This window comes from Gouania willdenowi, chromosome 7, assembly GCF_900634775.1.
Source record: "Gouania willdenowi chromosome 7, fGouWil2.1, whole genome shotgun sequence".
NCBI classification, from domain to species: Eukaryota; Metazoa; Chordata; class Actinopteri; order Blenniiformes; family Gobiesocidae; genus Gouania; species Gouania willdenowi.
The window spans coordinates 6,417,338-6,442,312 of record NC_041050.1 but is presented as its reverse complement, the minus strand read 5'-3'; the positions used below and the strand labels follow the sequence as shown (position 1 = coordinate 6,442,312).

General features: G+C 37.2%; 1 protein-coding gene across 2 annotated transcripts in view; it reads left to right on the top strand.

Annotated features, from left to right (window-relative positions):
* Window positions 1–24,975, top strand: part of fgd (faciogenital dysplasia) — an 84,289-nt gene that overhangs the window by 53,079 nt on the left and 6,235 nt on the right. For both annotated transcript variants that reach the window (XM_028454170.1, XM_028454171.1), the window contains exons 3-16: window positions 3,397–3,601; window positions 4,841–5,444; window positions 11,222–11,311; window positions 14,869–15,005; window positions 16,540–16,696; window positions 16,789–16,927; window positions 17,743–17,801; window positions 19,000–19,146; window positions 19,234–19,326; window positions 19,401–19,480; window positions 20,146–20,176; window positions 22,394–22,498; window positions 23,878–23,928; window positions 24,827–24,928. In XM_028454170.1, coding sequence (XP_028309971.1) covers window positions 3,397–3,601; window positions 4,841–5,444; window positions 11,222–11,311; window positions 14,869–15,005; window positions 16,540–16,696; window positions 16,789–16,927; window positions 17,743–17,801; window positions 19,000–19,146; window positions 19,234–19,326; window positions 19,401–19,480; window positions 20,146–20,176; window positions 22,394–22,498; window positions 23,878–23,928; window positions 24,827–24,928 — 2,000 coding nt within the window. The remainder of the gene's footprint in view (window positions 1–3,396; window positions 3,602–4,840; window positions 5,445–11,221; window positions 11,312–14,868; window positions 15,006–16,539; window positions 16,697–16,788; window positions 16,928–17,742; window positions 17,802–18,999; window positions 19,147–19,233; window positions 19,327–19,400; window positions 19,481–20,145; window positions 20,177–22,393; window positions 22,499–23,877; window positions 23,929–24,826; window positions 24,929–24,975) is intronic.

Genomic DNA, 24,975 nt, shown 5'->3' with positions numbered 1-24,975 from the left:
AGCTATTTTTGAAAAACTAAATTTAATCGGTTGAATTCTTAAAAAAAAAAGAAAAGCGGGTTGTGATTTAATGACCGTGGAAAAATGTGTTTCCCAGGGTGAGACCAGTTGAGAACCCCTGCTCTAGAACCCTTATCTTTGCTTCTATTGTAGCTATAATGACAACCATTGAGGAGCAAATGATTTTCAACTCTGTAAGATGCAGGTCTAAGAAATGTGTTTGTGTTCCTCGGCACAAAAGAGAAGCAAAAACACTAGCTTTTCTATCCTTTTACTGATGGACTATTGGTCTTCACCACTAGATCATTATGATATATATAATTATTGTTTTCTCACTGCTTAGTTCCTCTACATCGGGGTTACCTAACTTTTTCTGCTGCGCCCCCCTTTGAAGAATGAAATATTCTTAGGGCACTCCCATCGTGATAATAATATTAAAAAAAAATGTTTTTAAAGAGTAAAAAAGTGACTTTTAAAAAATAAAAATAAAAATTGGACTATTCTTCTTCAAATCTGATAAAAAAATAACATAAAATTTGCAATCCTGAATTTAAGAATAGCAATAAAGTGCTAAATTAAGAAGTGCAAAGAAAAATTGCACTTTCATGTCATCATGCCCCCCAATTTGGGAACCATTGATCTACATCCATCAACACTTTATGTTGTTATATATTATGTATTATTACGTTGTGAAAAGACAGTGTTTTGGCATATTTTTCCTCTAATTGTCATTAAAAAGAAAGTTTAAATCTATTTTATGGTGTTCCTTGACCCCAAAAATGTACACGTTGACACCAAATGTGTCATTATAACTATAACAGAAGCAGAGATATGGACTTCTCATGTACAGTCAGTGGCCATTTTTAACAAATGTGTGTATTTTAGGCACAAAGTGTGATCTCACTTGTGTCTTAGGGCGAATTTATTTCTATTGTCTTAAGTATCTCCATACCAAAGAGGACCTTTGCATCATGATTTGAAGTCAAAAGTCACTAATCCTGCTTCTTTAGGCACTTTTGACAACATTGCTCTGAAAATTGTGAGCAGATCAAACCTGTGCCACTGTGCTGTCGTTTATTCCCACTTTGACAAACGTGGCCTCACTCTGTCACTCACTCACTCGGTCACCTCTGCACAAGCTGCTGGTGAAAAGCAGGCCAAACAGTCCCTGGAGTATTCTTTTCAGCCATCATTTATAGATGCAAAACATGAACAGCTGTGTTGGGGGAGTAGTGAAGAACCATAGCAAGACATTATACAACAGACATGGCCTCAATTTTTTAAGAGAAGGAAGCTTGAGACATACGGCAGGAAACGGCTGACATTTATCAGAAATTGATGAAAAATATGTAAAAAAAATCTAAAGACATTTTGCAGTTACAATTATGTCTTCAATTATCCATCTTCAATTACCACTAAATAAGAATACGGTGACTGGCATTTTTTCCAAAATTCTTTCCATAAAAGTCAATTACATTTACATACATTACATACATTTTTAATTACTAAAGTTCAATCTCAATTGACCTCAATTACTCAGCCTGAAATAAATAACCTCATAAAACATCAGCTTGCTCTTGTGTTAGCTTTCTTTTAGCATTTCTTATGACCCATGTTCTAAATCAGCTATAAAATACACTTACAAAATATTATCAATCATCTAATTTGTTTCTCATGTCTTGGTTACCTTGTTAGTTTTCCTAATCAATGTAAATATTGGTTTTGATATCTTTGGTGGGGGCGTCTTAAGCCTTTTTTGTGTCAGTATACCCCTCGATTTAAATTTTTTTTTATATAAAAAAATAATTATCGACAAGAGAACTGACAGCTAATGGGATAATTTGATATTAATCGTATTTTAATAATTGTTATCTAAGTTTGTGTAAGCCAGAGAAGAACAACTTCTATCACAGCGGGGGCCACAAAAATGTGATAAGTTCACATTATCAACATTCAAGTCAGCATTTAGAAAAATGACCAATCTGAGCATTAATACAAGCTTGAAAACACACATTTAAATTAATTTTGTAGATTTTCTCGTTAATATGGCACATTTTTTGTTGTCTTTTTGTGTGCTTTTAAGTCAATGTGTGTTTTTGTTTGATTTTTTTCTGTTCTTATTGTCATTTTGTGTGTTTTTCTGCCATTTTGTGTAATTTTGTGGGGGGTTTTTTAAGTCCTTTTGTATATATGTTTTTGTGGTCATTTTGTGTGTTTTACTAATAATTTTTGGTATTATTTGTTGTTACTTTTTGTACTTTTCTTGACATTTTGTGCATTTTTCTGTCTTTTTATGTGTTTCTTGAGTCTTGTGTATTAAGTTGTTCTTCCAACTTCACGAATCACAATTTTGTTTTGGGGGGGCCGCACAAAATTAGACCGAGGGCTGCATGTGGCCCCCGGGCCGCCAGTTGCCTTTGTCTGGTGTAAGCCATTGAACTGTAACATGGTTCCCCAGTTTTTGACAGTTTTTTATAGAATTAGCAACAGCAACAGATTTATGAAATTACAATTAAAATAATATTTACATCATAACTGTAATTAATTTTAGCCTAAACCCTTTCGGTCATGCTGTACAGGAAATGTTTTGTTTAATGTTTAATGGAATGAAATGACCGAATAAAAACTATTACTACTACTAAATAATCAATTAAGCGAATACAGTTATAATTGACCCCGACCCTGCATAAAATACATGCAAATACACTTAACCCTGAGTCGTGGTCAGGAGAGCACATACTGTAAGCTTGCAAATAAGATTAGGTTGTAGAGGGCAAAAAAACAACACTATCAGTGCAGATACAGTTCTTGCATATCTCTATTTCTGTCACTTACTATTTACTTAGTGATGCCATAGATAGACACTGTGTAAACGAGGAAATACATTCTTTTTTATCAGTGACACACACACACAGAGGAAGTCTCTCTAATACAACAACGTAATGTTAAAACTCCTGATTTAAAGATACATATACTAGTTTTTATTATTATGATGATGATGATGATGATGATGATGATGATAGTTAGTAGCAGTAGTGTCTGTTTGAAAAACAACTCTCTGTCATTTTGTGAAAAAAAAAAAAAAAAACATAAAAAAGTTTGGGTGTTGTGTTGTGTGACACTTGTTTCGAGTCGTTTCGGCATCCTGTTCTGAAAAGAGGAAGTTGGCAGAAAGCTGACTGTCAGAGTCCATCTGACAGCCTTTCTGTAACATCTTCCTAACATGGACGTATTTCTTTATGACATTTGGTTTTCATCTTTTATTTTCATCTGAGAGACAAAGCCTTTTTTAGCACAAAGTCTCCGTCATGGAGGTCTTCTCCCTCTGGTTTATTCGTGTCACTTGATCTTTTTCAATCGCTCTCCTTTTTTGTGTCTGGATTTATGCATGTGCAGTGCCCCCTAAACCTCCGCACCTGCTCGCCCTTGGGCAAGACAAGAAACCGAAGAGGATCCCACCGGCACCGTCAAGGCCTCTACCTGCACCCCCTCCTCCACCCAAACCAAAGCCTGCACTCACCCCTCCGGGCCTGGGAGCACAGCAGCCACCGAAGGAGGCCCAGAAAGTCGGGCTTCTAATCGAAAGGTTTGAGAATTCAAGGTCAGCTATTTCAATTCTTTTTTTTTTCATTTTTTTTCAAAATGTATTTATAGTTTTTCACATTTTACAGAGTAACACAGTGTGTAGAAACATATATACAAAACTAAACACACCCCATCCCACCCTCCATCTCGACACCCCAGGTGTCGATGAGGGGATGAAGTGTGGGATGGGGTGTGTTTTGGTGGACTGGGACAAAAATTCAGCCCTGGCATTTTCTGTCCAGACCAGACCACCATACTATTTGCGGAGACAACGTAGAAGCAGTTATTGAGTCAGTGATGCTCAACATGTGGCTTTTTATGTCTTAATTTTAATTATTATTCCCCCAAAAAACCTTAAAAGGTGGAAACTTTTTAACCTTTTTTTTATTTTTACCTATTTCCCTGGGCCATTTTGTATCTTCCTTTGTCCCATTTTTGGCCCTTTTCAAAAACTTCTGACCCTTTTTTAAGACTTTAGCTGCCTTTAGTCAGTAAAAACCCATATTTTTTTTTACAGTTTTTTGTCCATTTTTGCAAGTTCATTTTGACACTTTTATCCAATTTTTGTCCTTTCTTGAATTTTTTTCATCCAAATAAGCTTTTTTTCCCTACATATTTGCCCTTTTTCAATATTGTTTGCCACATTTTGCTCATTAAAGCTTCCCTTTGCCATTAAACACCACCTGTTTCCTCTTTATTTGCCCATTTTTTGGCCACTTTTGACTGATTTTGATGCATTCTTGTCACTTTACACTCTTTTCTTGCCACGTTTTTGCTACTTTTGGACTATTTTTGGCCACCTGTTACCATGTCTGCCTCCACTCACTCTTACAAAAAAAAAAAAAATGTAGTGTACCGGACCAGCCCACTTTGGGTCAAAAACAAACAAACATGCATACCAATAAGGACATAAAATAAACAGTAAATGTATAAATCAATTACAGAAGTACTGAAACACTTGACATGCAACTTTCAATCAAGAGGAGGGGCAACTGTTCGCATTGTAGTAGGGGCCTGGATGTACAACATTGAGAATATATTGAGGATTGAGAACACACATCGATGAAGGATTGTGCACAGGTTTATACATAAATCTGGAAGAAAATAAAGAGTGATGGTGAATTCTAGAAATGGTGACCATGTATCAATACATTTCTGTCTCCAGCTACAGTATTTCAATTCTAAGCTGGTGTTTGTCACACGATGATTTGTTTGTTTTTTTCTCATTGTGACTCATATTTGTTGGTTTTCCCAGGGTTCCCATACTGGGCGTGCTCCCACGGACCCAGCTGAGTCTGTGTTTAAGAATGGATGCTGCGTCTGACATCACTTCTTCCTCCAGCCACGACACCGCAGCAATCGTCGCAGGAGAGTCTTCCATCGTGGATAAACTTGCACTTCCCACCTCTGAACAGACCGTCGACGTGTCCACAACTTCCTGTCTGGCCTCCATGCACATCGACAGCTGTGATGACACCGCTCTGGACACAGAGGTGGACATCTCACACGGTGACGCTTGCCTCGACGAGGTGGAGGAAGCGCCATCGCACAAACTCTTGGACAATCATGACTCTTCGGAGCAGAATGGGAAGATTCCCAACAGGGACAGTGGGATCGACAGTCCGTCGTGCACAGCAGAAGGGGAAGTGTTCCCCAACGAGGACGCCATCGACGAGGAAGATCATTACGATAGCGTCACCGAGACAGAAAGCGTGTCGTGCTGCGTTACCCTGGAAAACAAGCGAGACTCCACTCAGGACGAGGACAGTGACTTAGACGAGGGGAGCAGTGGGGAGATCCACTCTCTGACAGACACACAGACTGGATATGTGACGGATATACACTCAGGGGCATCCAAAGTGAGTACCTTTGCTTCAACTTCAATCAATTATACTATATCAGTAAAATACATTGATTTGCAGTTTAAACTACAACCACTTTTACAGCTTGCGTGACGTTACAACATCCCACAGTTCTACAGTTCTACAGTATGTTAAAGGGTACTTGTAGTTGAAATTTGACAACATAAAATGTGTTTGATGTGTTTCCAATAAACAAAATATGTGCACTTTTTGTAAAACAAAAAAACACAATTAAAAAGACTTTTTAGAAAGATTTTGTACCTTGGAGCTTATGCTCCAAGGTACAAAATCTTGGAGAGCCGCCATTTTGGTCAGGATATGACACACTTTTGTTGATTCCGGCTCTGTTGGTCTACACACTCGGTGGAGTGTAAAGCCAATGGTTGCTATAGCAACAAGAGAAAAAACCCCACAGAAACATTTGTTTTGCGTCTCTAAGCCAAATAGCGACACCAAGTCAGAGTTATCCAGATGTTGGCTCCATAATATCGGGGATACACACATTACATGTTTTTCGTTGGGACAAAATTCGGTGAAATGTGAGGACGATTTCTATCCAAGCCGCTCTGAGAGGGATCTGCGAGCTAAGCTAATGGGCTAAGCTAATGAGCAAAGCTAATGGGCATGAAGCCAAAGTTACGTCAGAAACCAGACAGCAGTCCCGACTAGTGATGTAACGATTAATCGTAAGGCAGTTAAAAATCGATTCATAGGTATCACGGTTCATATTGATACTCTGAAAATTTAATCGCAGTAGTTTTTTTAAACAGGAGAGGGCGCTATCTATTTATCTATTTATCCATCTCTTGTCCAGAAGCGTAGGCGGCGGGCGGAATCGCCTACTACTCTTAAACATGTTCATAAATGATTCCTTGCCCCTTTAGCACCGAAAGAATATCTGTAAAAGTCAAGTTTTTCTATTAGCTCTAGCATAGCATCTCTTCTTCACTGCTAGAATAGCTGCATGCCAACCGACCACTGGGTTACTAGCGCCCTCTGCTGGTCCAAACAAATATCTGATGTAAATATAGTACAATGACTGTTTTTTTTAAGGCACAAAAATTTTCAGTAGAACTTGAAAAAATAAAAAGAACTACTGTGCAGTTTTGCATAGTTTACTGTAAAGCCATAATTTAAATTAATAGGCTTCTTCTTCATTTTATTAATTTCATTCAGGATTTATTTTTAGTTAAATTGCATTGTTTTAAATAGTTTATCAAGGGATTCTTTTGACAATGAAAAATAAAAGGAAAATCGTACAGTATTTTCTAGGAATATTTTTCAGTCATCATTTGTCTACAGTCTCATTTTGTAGAATAAATCGTGAGAGAATTGTATCGTGAACCCAGTATCGTGAATCGTATCGGAGTTGAGTGAATCGTTACATCCCTAGTCCCGACACAATTCTTTCACAGAAAGTCCCAATGTTGCAGCTTGTAAACGTACTTGTTCAGAGCACTACTACGTTTCTGCTTCCAGGGGATACTATGGGTGGCTGTCATGGCACTAACCGCATCCCCACCAGATTGTTCCCTTTTATTTCCTTGTGGCTAAATGATGACCTCTGTCAGCAGATTTTACCTGGTTGTTAGAATGCTGTCAGGTGCTGATCCTTGGAGGTAGTGGCACATCATTCCGTCAATGAACAGATATCCTTTCACGCAGCTTCTATCTCAGTTGCTAGCCATGTTTTTGCACTTCCAACACCTAACTACTACGTTTCTGCTTGTAACAACAACTCTGTCCGTCAGGTAGTTGCTGAGAAACTATCTTATTTATTCCTCTTGTAACCTGGATTCTGCTGCTTTGCACCAAGAGCTAACAAAACAACTACACTTCCCATAATGTAAACTCATTTTAAACACATATTTTGTTCAATGGTAATACACCAAACAGGTGCCCTTTAAGGTTTAATTTATTCAGACAAACATTTTTCAGGAAATTTACTCCGATCTCCTGACGTGTTTCAACTGTCACCTGCCAGTCTTCTTCAGAGGCGTCTGCTGATTGTTTTGATGTGTTTTTAACTTTATGTCATGCAAAGAGTAGCTTGTGTCTATTATTATCTCAGCCTGAGTGAACGCTTTCAAAGGATACTTAATGAAACACTAGACAGCTTGATAGTTTGGGTTTACATCAAGACACTGACCTTCATCTAAAAGCAGAGCTGTCCTTGTATAAAAGGAGCGAGAAGCTGTTCAAACATCTGAAACCAAAGCGTGAGCTGCGGCATCGGTGAGGATGAAAGAGTTGAAAACAGAAGCAAAGCTGAAATGTCTATTTTGTCTTGTTATCTTGGAGAAAGCGGCTAATGTTCCACTTTGTTGTTTACATCTTTGCATGTTCAGGTGGATTTTTAATGCTGATCCAAATGGAAAAGGTGTTTGGTTTCCTTAAGTTTCCTTATTTATGTTGTAACACACCCAGACTTAACACAAATGTTACACAAACATGCACACACACACACACCAGTCCCTGTCTGCCCACACCCCTGGCCTTTGGTTGAATGGTATCTGTCCTCCTTACTGTTTTGTGATGCCAACAGTGCTGCGGTCGGTGAGGAAGGGTGTGTTGTGACATGTGTTTGTGCGTCGGAGCCAGTGCACAATCTTTAACTGACACAATGATGGCTATTTAATGACAGCTTTCTCTCTCAGAGGTTATTGCTTTTGAGGAAGACTGGAAACGGGTTGTGCTGACTTGTGGGTCTCTGGTGTGTTTTCAAGGCTTGGCTTTCTTACAGAACATTACCGGTGGTGAAAGTTTCTCCATGACACCTGCACTGCCACTTCTTTAATACAGTTTTTGGGTAAATTTATTACATATTGACCTTGTTGGAGTGAAGTTACTGTGAAGTTACAGGGAGAGAAAAGAAGTCAGTGTCAAAGTGCGTCATGTTTTAAAACGGATATTGTGCAAACCACAATTTTGCAAAATCCTTGTAATTCAAGGTAAAATCACATTATTTAAAGCTGCTGAAGACATTTTTTACCAGATAAAGACTGTGAAAAGTGTAGGCATTCCTATATTAAACAAATTTAAGATTATTTGCTCGGGACCTTTAACAAAAAATTGTTGAATCTACCGCTCAAAAGTTTGTTTTGATCTCCACTGTAAAAACTCTCTTGTTGACATTTTCAAAAATGTTTTTTCGCATTGCATTGTGGGATGTGGAGTCCGTAAACGGATAATAGAAGTGTTTTTTTTGTTGATTTTTGGTAATCCCCCATGATATCACCTCACTCCTTGAGACATTAAACTTTGTATTGTTGGATGGGATTGATCGGATCTTTTAGTTTAAGCCCAAAAACAAACATCCAAACATCTGCCATTGTTTTGCTACAACTTTCAGTCCATGAAAACACCAGAAATGTGTTGGGAAGTCACTTTAGTTTTTGGAGGCAAACACTTGAAATCACAGTAAGAATGAAGTAAAAAAAAACACTTCTATGCATCTGTCTAATCTATAGGACTCCACATCCCACAATGCAATCCGTCAAACTTTTCCAAAGATATAAACAAATCAACTTTTCAAATGGCAATTTCAACTTTCTTCACATTTTTTTTGAGCAAATCATTTTTGGTGTATTGATCTATGAGGTCTACAATATGTCTTTATCTGATAAATGTTTTCGTCTCCAGCAGCTGTAACATTTACACATCTCAAAATTAAAGATTAGCTGTCTGGAAGTTACTTCAATCTTCATAGGTGTTTGTGGCAGTACATGGGGCCCCTTGATCCACTAGGGGGCCCCAAAGCCGAGTCCTCTGTATCATCTGAAGAGATTGAAATTTAAAGTTAAAATCCTTCGACTCCAAAGTGGTGTGTGAAGTCAGCCGACAGATATGATGAGAATGATTGGACAGGTACCCATCATTCAGCAGTTTGTGGACCATTTAATGGATTAACTGATGGCCCCCAAACAGCATCTTGCATACACCCCCCACAAAGCTAGGAAAAGCCTGTCAATCATACAGCTAGATTACGTTTTTGGATACATTAGAAGTATAGATAAAAAGTGAATGTTCATTTCTTCTTGAAAAATAGGTCTGTATAATTTCAATAACCCATATAAAGTATTACATTCTGCTTCTTCTCATCACGTCCCAAACACACGTTTCCATCATTAATCAGGATCCATAAATATGTGAAGTTGTTGTACCTGCATTTTGTTGACCAAAGCTGCCAATCCTAGCAGTTTAAAACAATAAAACAATAAAAACATACCCTGTGGACACTAGGGGCCTTATTTGGACAGGAAGAAACACAGTGCAGAGTAAAAAGTCAAGGTGACGCAGGTGTAAGTTTCTAGTGTATGGTTAGAAATGCTGCTTTATTGTTAAAGCTCCAAACCCAATCAGAGATTGTGTTGTTGGTGACTTGGGTCTATACAGCAATGTAAACTAAGTATGGAGCTAGGGCTGCGATCACGATTATTTTAGTTATAATTGAAATCACGATTGTTCAAACGATTATTTGTCAACCAAAAAGTTCTTTATTTTTTGTACAAAAAAACATAAAATATATTCTTTAAACATAAATAAAATCCTTCAAACACTAAAATCAAGTATGTTCACTTTTGCATAAAACAAAACACTCCTTGCACGTGATGTGTCTTTGCTCTAGGTCTTCATCATCAAACCCAAAGTGTTCCCATAGAAGAGAATTTGACTTGCCACTTGTTTACCAAGCGTTTTTGCTGCGTTTTTGCTACGTTTTTGCTGCCATGTTTCAAGACCACTAGCAACAACTTTCCTCGTGTTGGCCTGCAGGCTGGCTTTGGCGGGGTGGAGGGGAGGAGCTTGCATGTGCGTGGATTAAACAACTCAAAGTTAGTATTAATAACGTGTGTGCCAAGCTTTATTTGTAGATGTCAGAAATAGTGGGTTTGTTTTATTTAGCGAATAAAACATGTAAATGATTATTTTATTATTTTTAATAGTTTTTTCTTGATTGTTATTTTTGTAATCGTTGGGTGTGATAATCAAAATCTTAATCGAATTTTGGTTAATGGAGCAGCCCTATATGGAGGTATTCTAAGTGTACAGTGAGGCCTTTATTGGGGTTCCACTAGTGCTGGGCAATATGGTCCAAAACCTTTCATTCAAATTAAGTTTTACCAGAAAGACAATTCGGGGTTAAATTTGCTGATGAAAAATGCCACACAGGCAAATTTATCAACAAACAGCTGCACAATATGTGCCACTTTTGGCTTTTTCTCCTCTAAGGGACAGCACGTGTGAGTGAGTTCTGTAGTGTGGCTTGTTTAGAGGTAGGTCTGGGTTAGGACGCACTCAGTAATTTATCAAACTGTGCTTTTCATGCTGTTCTTAGAACTAGAGAAAGCAGTGACTCCTAAAACAGGTATTTTGATATAAAATAAGCTATACAAATATATATATTGATATAAGCGATATTGTAGTATCCTAGTTTCCAGCCTACTTTGCCACAAATACAAATGTGTTCTCAATATGGAAAATAAAGCTACTGCCATTTTTTAAAGTGATTCAAACCGTACAGGGTCACAGGAAACACCTGATCAGCTGTCATCTTTGTCAGTGCAGTTGGGTGGTGGAAAAACATAGTTATGCTTTTCACATTTTGTATTTGTTTAGCTTTGAAAACATTGAAATGAATTGGTTGTTTAAGCCTAAGGGAGTTGGTTTTATCTTACTGATGATGCGTCGATGATGCAATAGTAATCCTGACTTCTTAGTAAAGCTGGATGTCATTGCTATTGTTCATTCATGCCTCACGTGTTTGCTTTCCTCAGTGCTCGGAGGCTCAGAAGCTCCTCAACATCACCAAAGAGCTTCTCCACACTGAAGAGGCCTACGTTAAAAGACTGAACCTCCTCGACCAGGTACCGTAACTCCAGACCTCGTTCCTTTATCTGTCTGTTATTAAATGGTTCTGGGCCCCCCTTGGCTGGTGTGGCAATGGTGCAAGTGATTGAGATCAGGGCTGAGCTGGATTAAAACTGACACTGTGAACCAATGCATATTAGTTGGTATCCTCCTGCTGACTGGATTAGTTCAAGCAGAGTTGGCTTAGTTTGTGGTGTGTCTGCGTGTGTTGCTTAACGTTCACAATCATTGTTAAACAGAAGAGCAAACAGCATTTACGGCTACAGTGTTAGTGACGTATCTTAGGTTATACAGTGGTTCCCAAACTAGGGTACAGGAGTACATTGCAGGGGGTACTCTGCAAGATTTAACAATTTAAAAATAGTTCCTTTTAAAGTTCTTTTTTGGACAAATTCACCATAAACTAACAGTACCATTGCTCAATAAAATACTGTATTGTTTGTCATTTTTTGAAACATGATTATTTTATGCTGTAGAGGTCATTTTATCACCCTTCTGACAACAGGAGACAATAATAGCTACATTTTACAAAGACCGTATTAACTTACTATTGAAATAATCACATAAAAGTTGCATGAAAATTAAATTAATTAATTAATTTATTTATTTATTTATTTATTTTTTAACTTTTTTTTCTTCTCTCTTGTCTGCACATGCTGTAATCATTCATTATGATTGCAATCATTATGAGACGACAATGCATGTTTTGTTATTGCAATAAAATAAATTGATTTATTTTATTGCTTAATTGTGACCATCACCAGCCCTCCCTAAGGAAGGGTAAGAAAACTTTTATTATAGGGAGGATATAAAAAGGGAGAGCAGTGTTACACCTAAGTGGAGAGGGAGGGGGAGGGGGAGGGTAAAGGGAGCAGGGAGGAGAGACTCAAGGTAGCAAATAGAAAGGGTGGGGAAGAATAGATTGTTTTCCAGTGAGGGTGAGATGTGAAGTTGTAGAATATAATGTGCTTATTATGTTGTGTAATCAAGCCAGTATAGTGACAAGTGTGAAGCTTCGCTATAATGGTGATGGCTGTGGACAGGGGGAATGAGTGAGTGGTAGTATCTAAAGCAGGTATTTGGGATTAACGTGTCTAAAGTTAAGCCCAGTATGAGTTTTATCCCACATCCCAAGGCGTGCCAGTGCATCGTAGACCAGTATATGTGCGAAAAACCGTTACCGCAAACCCAGGAACTGCCCCGGGCCCGCAGATGCAGCCAGGCCAGCAGAAAGAGTGGGGGCCAGGGAGCCCCAGGCCACCCTCCCACGGCCGAGCAACCCCCCAGACGCCCCCAAGATCCCAGGCTGAGAGGCAGCCACCGCCCCCCACACACACATCCGAGGAAGCCCCAAGCAGCCGAGCACCCAGGGCATCCCGCCACCGACCCCAAACCCCCAACCCCAAGGCCCCTTGCCAGCATCCCACTTTCCCCACCCACCCACACCCAAGCACCCAACCCACAAGGGGAGGGCCCAGAGAGCCCCCCGCTCGAGACCCCAGCAGCGGAGCCAAGGCCCACGCCCAGCAGACGGCCAGAGCCGCGCCGAACGGGCAGCCAGCGGCCCGCGGGCAATCGCCGGCGGGCCCAGAGCCAGCAGGGACCAGACCCCAGGCCAGAAGGACCCGGAACAGAAGCAGCACCAAGAGCAGCGCCCCCAGGGACAGCGACCACACCCATAGTCGCCGAGGGCACCAAGGGGATGCTGCAAGTTGCCCCACCGGCCCCCAGGCACACCGACCAGGCACCCCAGAGCACGCCAGATCGCCTTTCCTTGATGCCCCCCGCGCGATGAGCCCTAGAAATTAAATTAAATTAAATTACACTCTTTGTTTTGAATTTGTAGATGAAGCCTTAGGGAACCAATGTTCGATACACAGTTAGGGGTTTAGGAGAGCCTGCTGTTCCACAAATTAAAAAGCATGTAAAATTATAGAAAGGGTAATGATGATATGAAGATGGGGTACACAATATTTGACAAAAATGTAAACATTGGCAACCACTGGGTTATGACAATGAAAATACTATTTTATTTATGGTGATGTTCCCACATAATTCATTCATTGTGTTTACAATTGAGTTTTGTGTTTTTGACACATTTATGTCACAGCTGTGATAGGAAGAATACATGTACAAACTTACAACAAATACTTTGAAATGAATATTATTATATTCATAATAGTGTGAACCTCTATTTGTTCATTGGGATTCTACTGAGCTGAAAGGGAATCTCCGTCTGTCAAATGTTTATGACCCAGATCTGATTTAAATGCATAGCCACCACAATGCTACACAAGGCACAGGATGCATGCAGACACGCCAAAAATGACTTTCAGTACTTCAGAATGAAGCATCACTTCCTGCTTTGGTCATAGTTTTCTGTGCAAACTTTGAGTTAGTTCGGTTCAAAACATAAGAAAGGCTAAAGAAAGCTGCATGTGTGCACAATCTTTGGTGACTCTTTAAATAAACTATTGACCAGAATCTTATATAAGCGTATTAAACAAATATATTATAATCTTCCAGTTTCCTTGATTCTTTGTTTGATCAGATTGTTTGTAAAAAAAAAAAAAAAAAAAAAAAAAGCAGTTTTTGGTTAAACAAAACTCACCTACAAATTGTAACCAACTGTTAATAAGTGAACAAGATGTATTTGCTTATGAAATGTTGAAGTATTTACATGTTTAAAGTGAAAACTTGCCTCAAATGCTTTCTTTTTTTGGTCTGATGCTCAATTTGAAATATTAAGCTTCTGGCATAAAAAACTAAGAATATTAAGTAAATAACCAGAAAGCATTTTTAAGATCTAAATTCTTCAAAATTTAAGTACCCAAGTGCCAATCCTGATTGGCAGAAACTCAAAGTCTTAATGCATTATGAGTTATTTCTTCAAATATATATTTTTATTTTTACTCATTATATTGATTAGCCAACCCAAGTATATTCCTGATTTCAATTATTTTATTTATTATGACTTCAGTTGGCTTTCTTAAACTTGTTGTTGGTTTATTTTCTAATAATAATAATAACGATGATGATGGTCATGATTTTCTGCGTAATAAAATTCAAAATTAAATCATTTTAAAAAGTAGCAAACTTTCTTTTGCTTCATTGTTGTGTTCAGTGTGAACTGTGTTGTGCTTCTATGTGGTTGAGCAGCCTCGGTAGCTCTTCTGCTACCCTCCCACTTCCTGTTGTTGGGTTTTTCACCCACACCTTGTTTCCATTGGAAACTGTAGTAGCCCATCAGTGTTGTTGTGACTGGTCCGAGGCTAAAGTGATGGGAAACGCTGTGCTGAAGAATTGTATTATAAAAATATGTCACTATCAGTTTTTTATTTATCCCAAAACCAACTTTAAATTCCAAAATAAGGCTCAAAGAGACTTTATTTCAGGTAGAAATATAAAGATACATCTTTGTATATGTGAGGCGAGACCACCAGGACAGCCTCTATAAACTTTGACTGTATTCACAAGTCCCACTTTACCAGTAAAATGTCCACGTGTGAGCACTTTTATTCATTGTTTTTGTGCACTAATGTTTTTGTTGCAGGTATTTTGCACTAAGCTCACTGAAGCTGGAATCCCTCAGGACGTCATTACCGGGATCTTCTCCAACATCTCTTCCATTTACTGCTTCCATGATAAGTTCCTGCTCCCTGAGCTCAAGACACGCATTACTGGAGAATGGTGAGGAGAATAATCAGCGTTAGTGTTAAGTTGTTCCACTTGGTTGCAATACGCTCGACAGCTGGGAGGCAATCTGCCTTTTTGTTTTTAGTTGGGATTTTTTTGTTTAGAAAATTGAACTGAAAAATTATAATTTAGTCTTACTTTTTGTCCTTGAATTTAGTTTTAGTTTTGTTTTAGTCATCAGAATTATTTTTAATTCTAGTAGGCCAAAGTAAAAACTCTTGCAGTCGACTGAATTAAAGATCTAGTCATGTGATTTTTGTCCACCAAAATGGATTCTGCTTTTATAATTCAGAGATGACTGCTAATAATAGCTTATTATTCCTCGCCACAAAGTGTGAGGGGATATAGGTTTGAGCTTCGTGCGTCCGTCTGTGTGTCCGTCCATGCTTCCATCCGTGCGTCCGGTTTAAGATACGATAACCAAATTCGGTGTGTGGCTTCAGGGTATCAATACCTTGATGGAGTTCGAAAATGAGAAGCGCACAATTATTTTTTCGTGAGTTATTGCCCCTTTTCCGATTTTTTTCTTCTTTTGAGGTATCTTCAAAGGGGACAGCTTTTTTTAGAAACAATTTAAGATACGATAACCAAATTGGCTGTGGTTTCAGGATATCAATACCCTGATGGAGTTCGAAAATGAGAAGCGTGCAATTGTTTTTTCCTGAGTTATTGCCCTTTTTCCATTTTTTTGCTCCGTGCGAGGTATCTTCAAAGGGGACAGCTTTTCTTAGAAACAATTTAAGATACGATAACCAAATTGGCTGTGGTTTCAGGATATCAATACCCTGATGGAGTTCGAACATGAGAAGCGCGCAATTGTTTTTTCCTGAGTTATTGCCCTTTTTCCGTTTTTTTGCTCCGTGCGAGGTATCGTCAACGGGGACAGCTTTTCTTAGAAACCATTTAAGATAGTCATTTTATATTCTGATGTGATATTATTTTCTTATGTATACATCTAAGTTCTTAGATTTAGGACATTTAGGAAAAGGTTGTGAGTTATAATGACAACCAATCTGGCGGAGGAAGTCGATGACTATTTCTTTTTGTTCATATTCATTTTAGTCCGTTTTTTGTGTAGTTTTTGTTTTTTTGATGAAAATGTCATGCACTTAAATCACAGCTTTAGTCCTCCTGTCTTTGTTTACATTCAGTCTTAATTATAAAATTAATAATAGTAATACATTTTATTTAAAAGCGCTTTTACATTCACTCAAAGATACTTTACTGGTAGGTTAAAATTACAACACAAATACAGTGATGAAAACATATAATATAAATCAGAAAAAAGAAAGAACATCAGTAGTTAGTTAGTGAAAGCTACACCAAAAATGAATTATTAGCAAATGAAATGATCACACACTGGCATAAGCCATGTTGGGGTTTCTTACATTTTTGTTAAGGAAAATAATACATAAAAATGTTGCATTTTCTTTATTGCAACTTTTAAACATTACTAATATTTGCAAAAACAAGGATCAATAACAAACAAGCTCCTATCTCTTTATTCTGTGTTGTATGATCAATGCAGGGAGTCCAATCCTCGCATCGGAGACATTCTGCAGAAACTCGCTCCATTTATGAAGATGTACGGTGAATATGTGAAGAACTTTGACCGAGCCATGGACCTGGTCAACACATGGACACAGCGGTCCTCCCAGTTCAAGAGTGTCGTTCAAAATATACAGGTTAGTAGTTACATTTGTAGCACTTCACTGCTCTGAGTGAGCCTTAAGGTTTAAATGCTGATTGTGTTTTTTTGGGGTGTTTGAACCATCAGAAACAGGACGTGTGTGGGAACCTGACATTGCAGCATCACATGCTGGAGCCGGTCCAAAGGATTCCTCGCTATGAACTGCTGCTTAAAGACTACCTGAAGAAGCTGGACGACGATGCTTTGGATAGAAAAGATGCAGAAAGTGAGACATGAAACATGACACACATGAAATGAGATAATCTAGTCACGTTTAGTCAGGCTTTTACACTTTTAATGAATATAAACATCTCAGATATTAGTGTTTTAAAGCGCACCTCTTTTCCTCCTTCTGATAAACATCCATCACTGGTTTCTGGCCTCATTCCTCTGCCCGTGTCTCTTTTGTGTCTGTGCAGGTTATAACAGGCTTTAATATGAGAATCTCTCCTGGTTTGAACCCAGAACAATGTGCACACCATTAAGTTTAGCTGGTGTCAAACTTCAGGCCCAGGGGCCAAATCTGGCCCTTTAGATTATCTAATGTGGCCCACCCAAGAAAGTCAAAATGACAGAGAAAACATAAATCAATAATTCACTTGTAGATATCTCAGCTCCTCCAAATACCAATATTAAATGAAACTCCACAATATTTGTGCACGCTCAAAGTTTTCCAAAGCTTTTATCACGATTGTCATCGTTCTTAATCTCAAATTGTTGAAAGAACTCTCAATTTTTCCAAAATCATCGTGCAATTTCCCTTGAATTATTTTCCAAAATTCCCTAAATTTAAATAAAAATAGTTCACAAAATCAAGGAAATTTAACTGTACTTACATACTTAGTGTTATTTACACGTGGAAGTGCGAACAAAGACACATTAATGTTCAAATTGCTTTTTTCTGCCTAAAATCTGCAGCTCACTTTAGATCAAACAGTTTAGTATTTTAGACATTCTCTAGCTTTGTCTAATCACATGACCTTTATTAGATTAATATATTCATAGTTATTCACTGCCCGTGTCTGTGATTGTGTTTTACAGAAGCACTGGAGCTAATCTCTACTGCAGCAAACCATTCCAACGCTGCAATCAGGAAAATGGTAAAGTCATTATCTGTTTCTCTCATTTGCTAAAGAAAGGTTTGCATTAGCATTAACACAAGAAAGAACAAAGACTTTGTGTATTGTTATTATTTAATTGTGTATTTTTGTTATGATTTTGCGATTTGGTGAGTCATTTTTGTGTATTTTTCTAGGCATGTTGCGTGTTTTGTGAGTCAATCTGTGTATTTAGGTGTCATTTTATATATTTCTTTGTTGTTTTGTGTATTTTGTACTCAAATTGTGCTTTTAGAGTCTTTTCATGAAGTTTTGTTTTCATTTTATATATTTTCCTGTTTTATTTCGATTTTTTTTTTTGTCCTTTCATATGTTTTTCAGTTATTTTGTGCATTTTTGTTGGGCTTTGTGTGTTTTTTGAGTAATTTTGTATATTTCTGCTGTTGTTTTCTGTATTTTTGCTGTTATTTGGCATATTTTTTTTATCATCTTGTGTGTTTTTGGAGTACTTTTATGCATTTTTGTTGCGTCTTTTGTGTTTTCTGGGAAATTTTGTGTATTTTTTCTGTTGTTTCTTAAATTTTTGTTGTTTTGTATATTTCTGCTGTTGTCTTTTGTATAATTTTTTTCTATCATTTTGTGTGTTTTTGGAGTAATTTTGTATATTTATGTTGTTGTTTTCTATATTTTTGCCATTTCCTGGCATACTTTTTATCATCTTGTGTGTTTTTGGACTCATTTTGTATATTTTTGCTGTTGTTTTCTGTATTTTTGATATTTTTTGGGCACATTTTTATATTCTTGTTTTGTTTGTTTTCGGAATAATTTTGTTAATTTTTTTGGGGGGGGGATTGCACAAAAATAGACCAAGGGCAACCATGTGACCCCCGGGGGGGCCGCCATTTGCCATGTCTGCTCCAGGCACTCGGCTACATTACATTCCTACAGACAGGATGTTGCAGTTTCCTGCCTCGATCCGACGAAAACTTCTTACTAGAACTCTTTCAGCACTTCCCTTTTCTTCTGTCTGGCCCATGATACTTCTCACATCCTCTGAGGCAGACTACAGTCTTGTTAAATCAATAATAAATTGTAATAGCTACTGTCCATGTGCTGGGAAAGTCATGAATGAATGAAACTCTGTATCAAAGTAACACCCACTGGCTCCGTTTGTCTTCCCACTGTCGCCCGTCTGCTGCTTTTTGTTTATCTCATTATACATTTGCTTTATTGATCATAGGAGAAGATGCACAAGCTGTTAGAGGTTTATGAGAGGCTGGGGGGAGAGGAGGACATCGTCAATCCAGCCAATGAGCTCATCAAAGAGGGACATATCAAAAAGATGTCAGCCAAAAACGGAACTGCACAAGACCGATACCTCTACTTGGTGAGACGAGTGAAAATAAAGCAGAAAAGCTGGAAGTGTTTCCACTTTTTTCATCTGCTCCGTTCATCATCATCATCTTCTTTCTAGTTCAACAACATGGTGCTATACTGCGTGCCCAAACTGAGGCTCATGGGGCAGAAGTTCAGCGTCAGAGAGCGGATTGACATCGCTGGGATGGAGGTACAACACATCCCAAGGCGGCTTCTCTTTATCTGTTTATTTTCTTCCTCATGTTAATGGCTTTTTGACTTCAGGTGCAGGAAAATGTCAAACAGAACCTTCCTCACACGTTTGCCATCACCGGTAAACAACGCTCACTGGAGCTGCAAGCCAGGTAACAACACTAGTGCAACAGCAAAGCTGAGTCCTAGGACTGTAACGAGATTTTAGATCAAATGTGGAGATGGATGCAGAGAAGTGTTCTTACTTACTAGTTTATAAAAAATCCACACACGTGAAATGAATTTCATGTCACAAATGATGGGAAAAAATCTGAAACTGTAGAGTTTAACTTTCAACCCCAGAAAAAATGTTCACATTTGCAGATGTTGCAACAGCACAGATTCACACGAGAAAAGCAGTTTGTGCAGATGTAGCGGCAGATTTCAGAAGTTGTAATCGCACGGGAATAAAAAAACATGAGTAAATGTTGGATTACAAGTTTTCAGCAGTCGTTTTATTTGTGTAAATATCAGTCTACACATTTGTGATTATTTTTTTCCTGTGACTTCACATTCAGATCACACAAGTGTGAATATTTTCTTGGGGTATAAAATGTTAACTTTATAGGTTCACATTTGTTCCCATCATTTGTGACATGAAATTAATTTCACGTGTGTGGATTTTTTTATACAAGTAAGTTCTCACATCACATCACTACAAGCCGTCCTATTTATATCATATTTACCTTCATTAATGAGCCTTATTTTGAGACAGAATAACCTGAAATTACGCTTGCATTTCATTGTAAAGGTTGACATACTTGGTTTGTTTTTATAGGACAGCTGACGAGAAGGAGGACTGGATCCAGGCACGTCTCACACACTCAATATCACACACACGCTTTTGCTTCTCATGCACTCACAGCATTTTATGATGGCAGCTTTGGTCCTGAGGGTTTATTAGAAAATGGAACTCAAGAGTAAAGTTGATTAAACACACTTTGTTATTTAAAGGATGTATTAAAGAGAAAACTTTGAGCTTTTTTTTATGTATCGGTATGAGAAAGGGTTAAAAAGGAGGCGATAGTGATCCAAGTAGAGCTGGATAAAGCTGCTGGAGTGGGATACTTTTAAAAATGTGGTTCTGAACTGAAGCCAGCACAGCCTGGATGACTATTGTGTTTTTTCTGAACACAGACAAATATATTTAGCAGGTCAGAGACTAACTCTACAGCCAGATGTGAAAGTAATGGATTACAAGTACTCACGTTACTGTAATTGAGTTGCTTTTATGGGTACTTGTATTTTTTTTTAACTGTATTTCTAAATCAGTAATTTTGCTTGTACTTTTTAAAAAAAAGTACGTTTTAAAAGAGGTAAAGTAATTTGTTACATTTCTACACCCAACCGTTACTGAGTAAATTTTTATTTGTTTTTTATTTAAAATGATCAACGGACATTGTGAAACTACAAAAAAATTAAATGACCAGAAAACAATCAAATGCATCACATTATAGCCGACCAATCAGATTAAACGTAATGCTCCGCGCCAAAACAGCATTGAATGCTGGTTATTTTTTCAAAGCATTTATTTTATATATTATTTTTTCATTATTATTTATTTATTTATAATTACTATTAGCATTTTTTGTTATGTTATGTTTGTCAAGTTTGTATGTGTTTGTAACACCACTGTCCAACTTGAAGGGCCAGAGAGGAAGACAGAGGACGCTGAGAACAACTCTGTGCTTGGTTGACAGTTTATTTGAACTGTTCCTTGGTTAAGCAGGTTGTTAACCTGGACAAAGGAAGAAGAGGGAAAGTTAGAATCAAAGCATAAACAATTTTCTCATGCTGGGATGTTATATTTGCAATTAAATTAAAGAATCTAAGTCTACCAGCACTGTTATTTTTAGTTAACTTGATCCATTTTCCTGATTTAAAGTAAATGTTTTTGTAATATTAAACAGTATGCTCAAATTATACTCACCTAATAAAGCAATACACAACTAAAAATCAAACCCAAAATGTACTTAATTTATAAATAGTTATTATAAATCCTTAGTTTGAAATTTATTTGATCTATGAAATATTTGAATTCTCAATTACATTTTCTCAAATTGCATTGCATTTATTTATTTATTTATTTATTTAATTTATTAATTAAACTGTAAACACACATTTCACTAAGTGTTAAGTATTAACATCAATCACTTTAAACAAACTATAATAATTTTCAACTTATGACATCACCTGGAACTTTTCTTTATCTTTAGCTAAAGACTTACTTTTAATCATTTTTACTTTAGTTATTTAACCACATAGTCCTTTTATTAACTTAAACACTACTCAAATCAAATTATTCTAATAAGAAAGGATGACGTCTCACTGATTTGACCATTAATTGCTGTTATTTAAAAAATAATTGTACAATTTGACAAACCTTTTAATTTATACAGATGCCTTTATGGAAAATAAATAAAGTTTTACAAGATTTGGTCTCTTCCTTTTTAATTTGCTCGCGGGGGACCGTGGCTCAGGTGGTAGAGGGTCGTCTTCTGATCGAGAGGTTGGGGGTTCGATCCCACTACCTGACTATGTGTCGAAGTGTCCTTGGGCAAGACACTGAACCCTAAGTTTCTCCCAGTGGTCGACTAGCGCCTTGCATGGCAGTCCTGTCCCACTGGTGTGTGAATGTGAGAGTGATTGGGTGAATGAGCTGATATGTAAAGCGCTTTGAGACTGCTTCAGTGTGGGGATAAAGCGCTATATAAAATCAAGTCCATTTACCATTCCATTTAATTTTATACATAAGATGTTAATTGTATGCAAGGAAACTGTTACATGATTTATTACTCAAAATAAATGTGGGAGGGTGAAAGTAAATAGTAACTTTTACTTTGAGCACTATTTCATTGAGCTACTTTTGACTTGTACTTGAGTATTTTATGTAGGACTTACTTCTACTTGTACTTGAGTACAATTTTAATCCAGTAACAATACTTCTACTTGAGTAGGATACATCAGTACTCGATACACCTCTGTTTAGAGCTAAAGTATCCATGTTTTTATTTTCTGTCTCTCAGGTGATCCAGGCCACGATCGAACGACACAAACAAAATAGTGAAACCTTTAATAAAGCCTTCAACAGCTCCTTCTCCAGGGACGACGACCATCTGCCAGACTCACCGGTCAGTCCCACCCCCCACCCACCCACTCTCCCTCTCTCTTAAATCACTCACTGAATTGTCCGTCCTCATGAATCATGGGACACTGAATGAATCTTATACAGTCACAGCTTTGTGGGTATGAGCTGCTGTTGGCCTTCTATGGATGTAGCGTGCCTTCCACAGAACACACACACACACACACACACACATAGAGGGGCTTTATATTTCCACTTGTTGTGTCTGTGAGGTTTTTTTTTTTTTGTCTCACAGTTCTTCTCTCATGACCTTATAGGGAGAGTCCAGGTCTAAGTGTATACACAACTATCACAGATCTGCTTTGACCCACTTTGGGCTGCCTGAAGCTGGAATTTATCCAAGTGTAACTCGACCCAAAGCACAGAGTAAATACTAAAGTACATCCTGCCACCTAGTGGTAGAAAGGATGATTACTAGAGGAAGCCGCTGTTATTAAAGCTCCTGAAGTAAATGCACAAAAATCTGAAAAAAAACATATACTCAAAAAATATATTTAAAAAAAAAAGACTTCCAAGAACGCACCAAATGATGGATAAATAAACAAAACCTAAAATGACCACAGAAATTCTCAAAAGGACTCCAAAATCCACACAAAATGACTGAGAAATCCACAAAAAGCCAACAAATATACACAAAAATGATTCCTAAAACACCAAGACAAAAATACACATCTATAAAAACCTATAAACTATCAACAAAAACACACAAAATGAGAGAAAATACGCAAAACGACATAAATGAACTTAAATTTACAAAAAAAACTCCAAAAACACACAAAATGACAGATAAATAAACAAAATGACTTCAAAAACACATCAAATAAGACAAAGATTTGTACAACAAAAATTATTCCCAAAACCCAAAATGACAACAAAATCCACCAAAGGACTTCAAAAAACCTGTAAAATTAAAGAGACATCCACAAAAAGGCAACAAATATTCAAAAAAAAAAGATTCCAAAAAGACAATAAAAAATGCACGACTATAAAAACATATAAACTGCCAACAAAAACACACAAAATGTGAAAAAAAATGATAATGCAAAAATTGCATAAATGTACAAAAATTACTCCAAAAACACACAAAATGATAGAAAAATAAACAAAAATACTTCAAAACACTTCAAATAAGAGACAAATGTATACAAACTGACAACAAAAATACAAAAAATGAAAGAAAATGTATTTAAAATGATAACAAAAATACACAAAACAATAAGAAATATATAGCCGTAAAAATCCTCACATAAAATGACAACAAAACAAACCCTTTCTTTCATGTGTTAAAACTCATATTCTTCATTATTCTAATGCTGACGTGAATGTTAATAATGTGACAAAGGTTGTCCTTTATCTTCTTTACAGTGTCCCTCATCAAACACAACCTTGGACTCAGATGTCGAGAAACACGAAAGGGTAAGATGCTGAAGGAAGTGTTTTTACACACAATGATCACAGCTTCAACATGTAAATGACGTCTACATTATATTTACAGAACATTCATTCCTGCTAAAAGTAAAAACGGAATCTTCAAGTGTGTTCAGGCTTAAAAGTTGATGACTTTAAGGTTGTTGTTTTAAACAAACTTAACCAAATGCAAGTCAAAATAAAGGTTGTCTTTCTAGGTGGAGACCCTTCACAGCTTTATTGCTGTTCTATGTAATAAATATTCCCATTAATAATGATACAGTAGGTCCAAATGTATGGACACCCCCATTTTTTTCTTTTTTTTTTTTCTAAAAACCCAACCCCACATAACTGTGTGAAATTTCATAAAAATTAGTCAATTGTGATTTTTTTTTTTAATCAAGACAATGATGAAAGTTAGGGATTTTACATTTTTTTTAAAGGGATCCAGAATCACTTTATTGATTCGATTCAATTTGATTCAACTTTATTTATACAGTGCAAATTACATCAATAGTCATCTCGTAGCGCTTATGAGCATATAATATATATATATATATATATTACATTTTAAAATGTAATGGAATCCTCCATGGTGTATAGGGTCTATCTTTGTTTAGAATTTTATCAAAATCTGTATCTGTATTTAAACAAATAAATAAACGCCGGTAAAACATGACCTTCTTGATCGAGGTAAATAATAATAGATATGTATAAAAAAGCAGGAAATACAGAGCTAATGTTATTGTTATGGTATCACAGGAGGAGACATCACCACAAAATCCATTTCAAACAAGCATGTCGTCTGTTGGTGCCTGGCTCCTAATGTGTTAAAATAAATCAGATCAAGTCCATCCGAGGACGGACACTGACGACAGCCGACTCTTATTTTCTTTTTCAATTTCAGAAAAGTTTCAAGAAAAAGGAGAAGGAGAAGCAGACGTGCAAAGGCTGCAACGAGAGCTTCAATTTCACCAAACGCAAACATCACTGCAAGTTGTGCGGAGCGGTGAGTGCGGAGGGTATAAGTGGAAATCTTTGAAGGAGCGCGGGAAC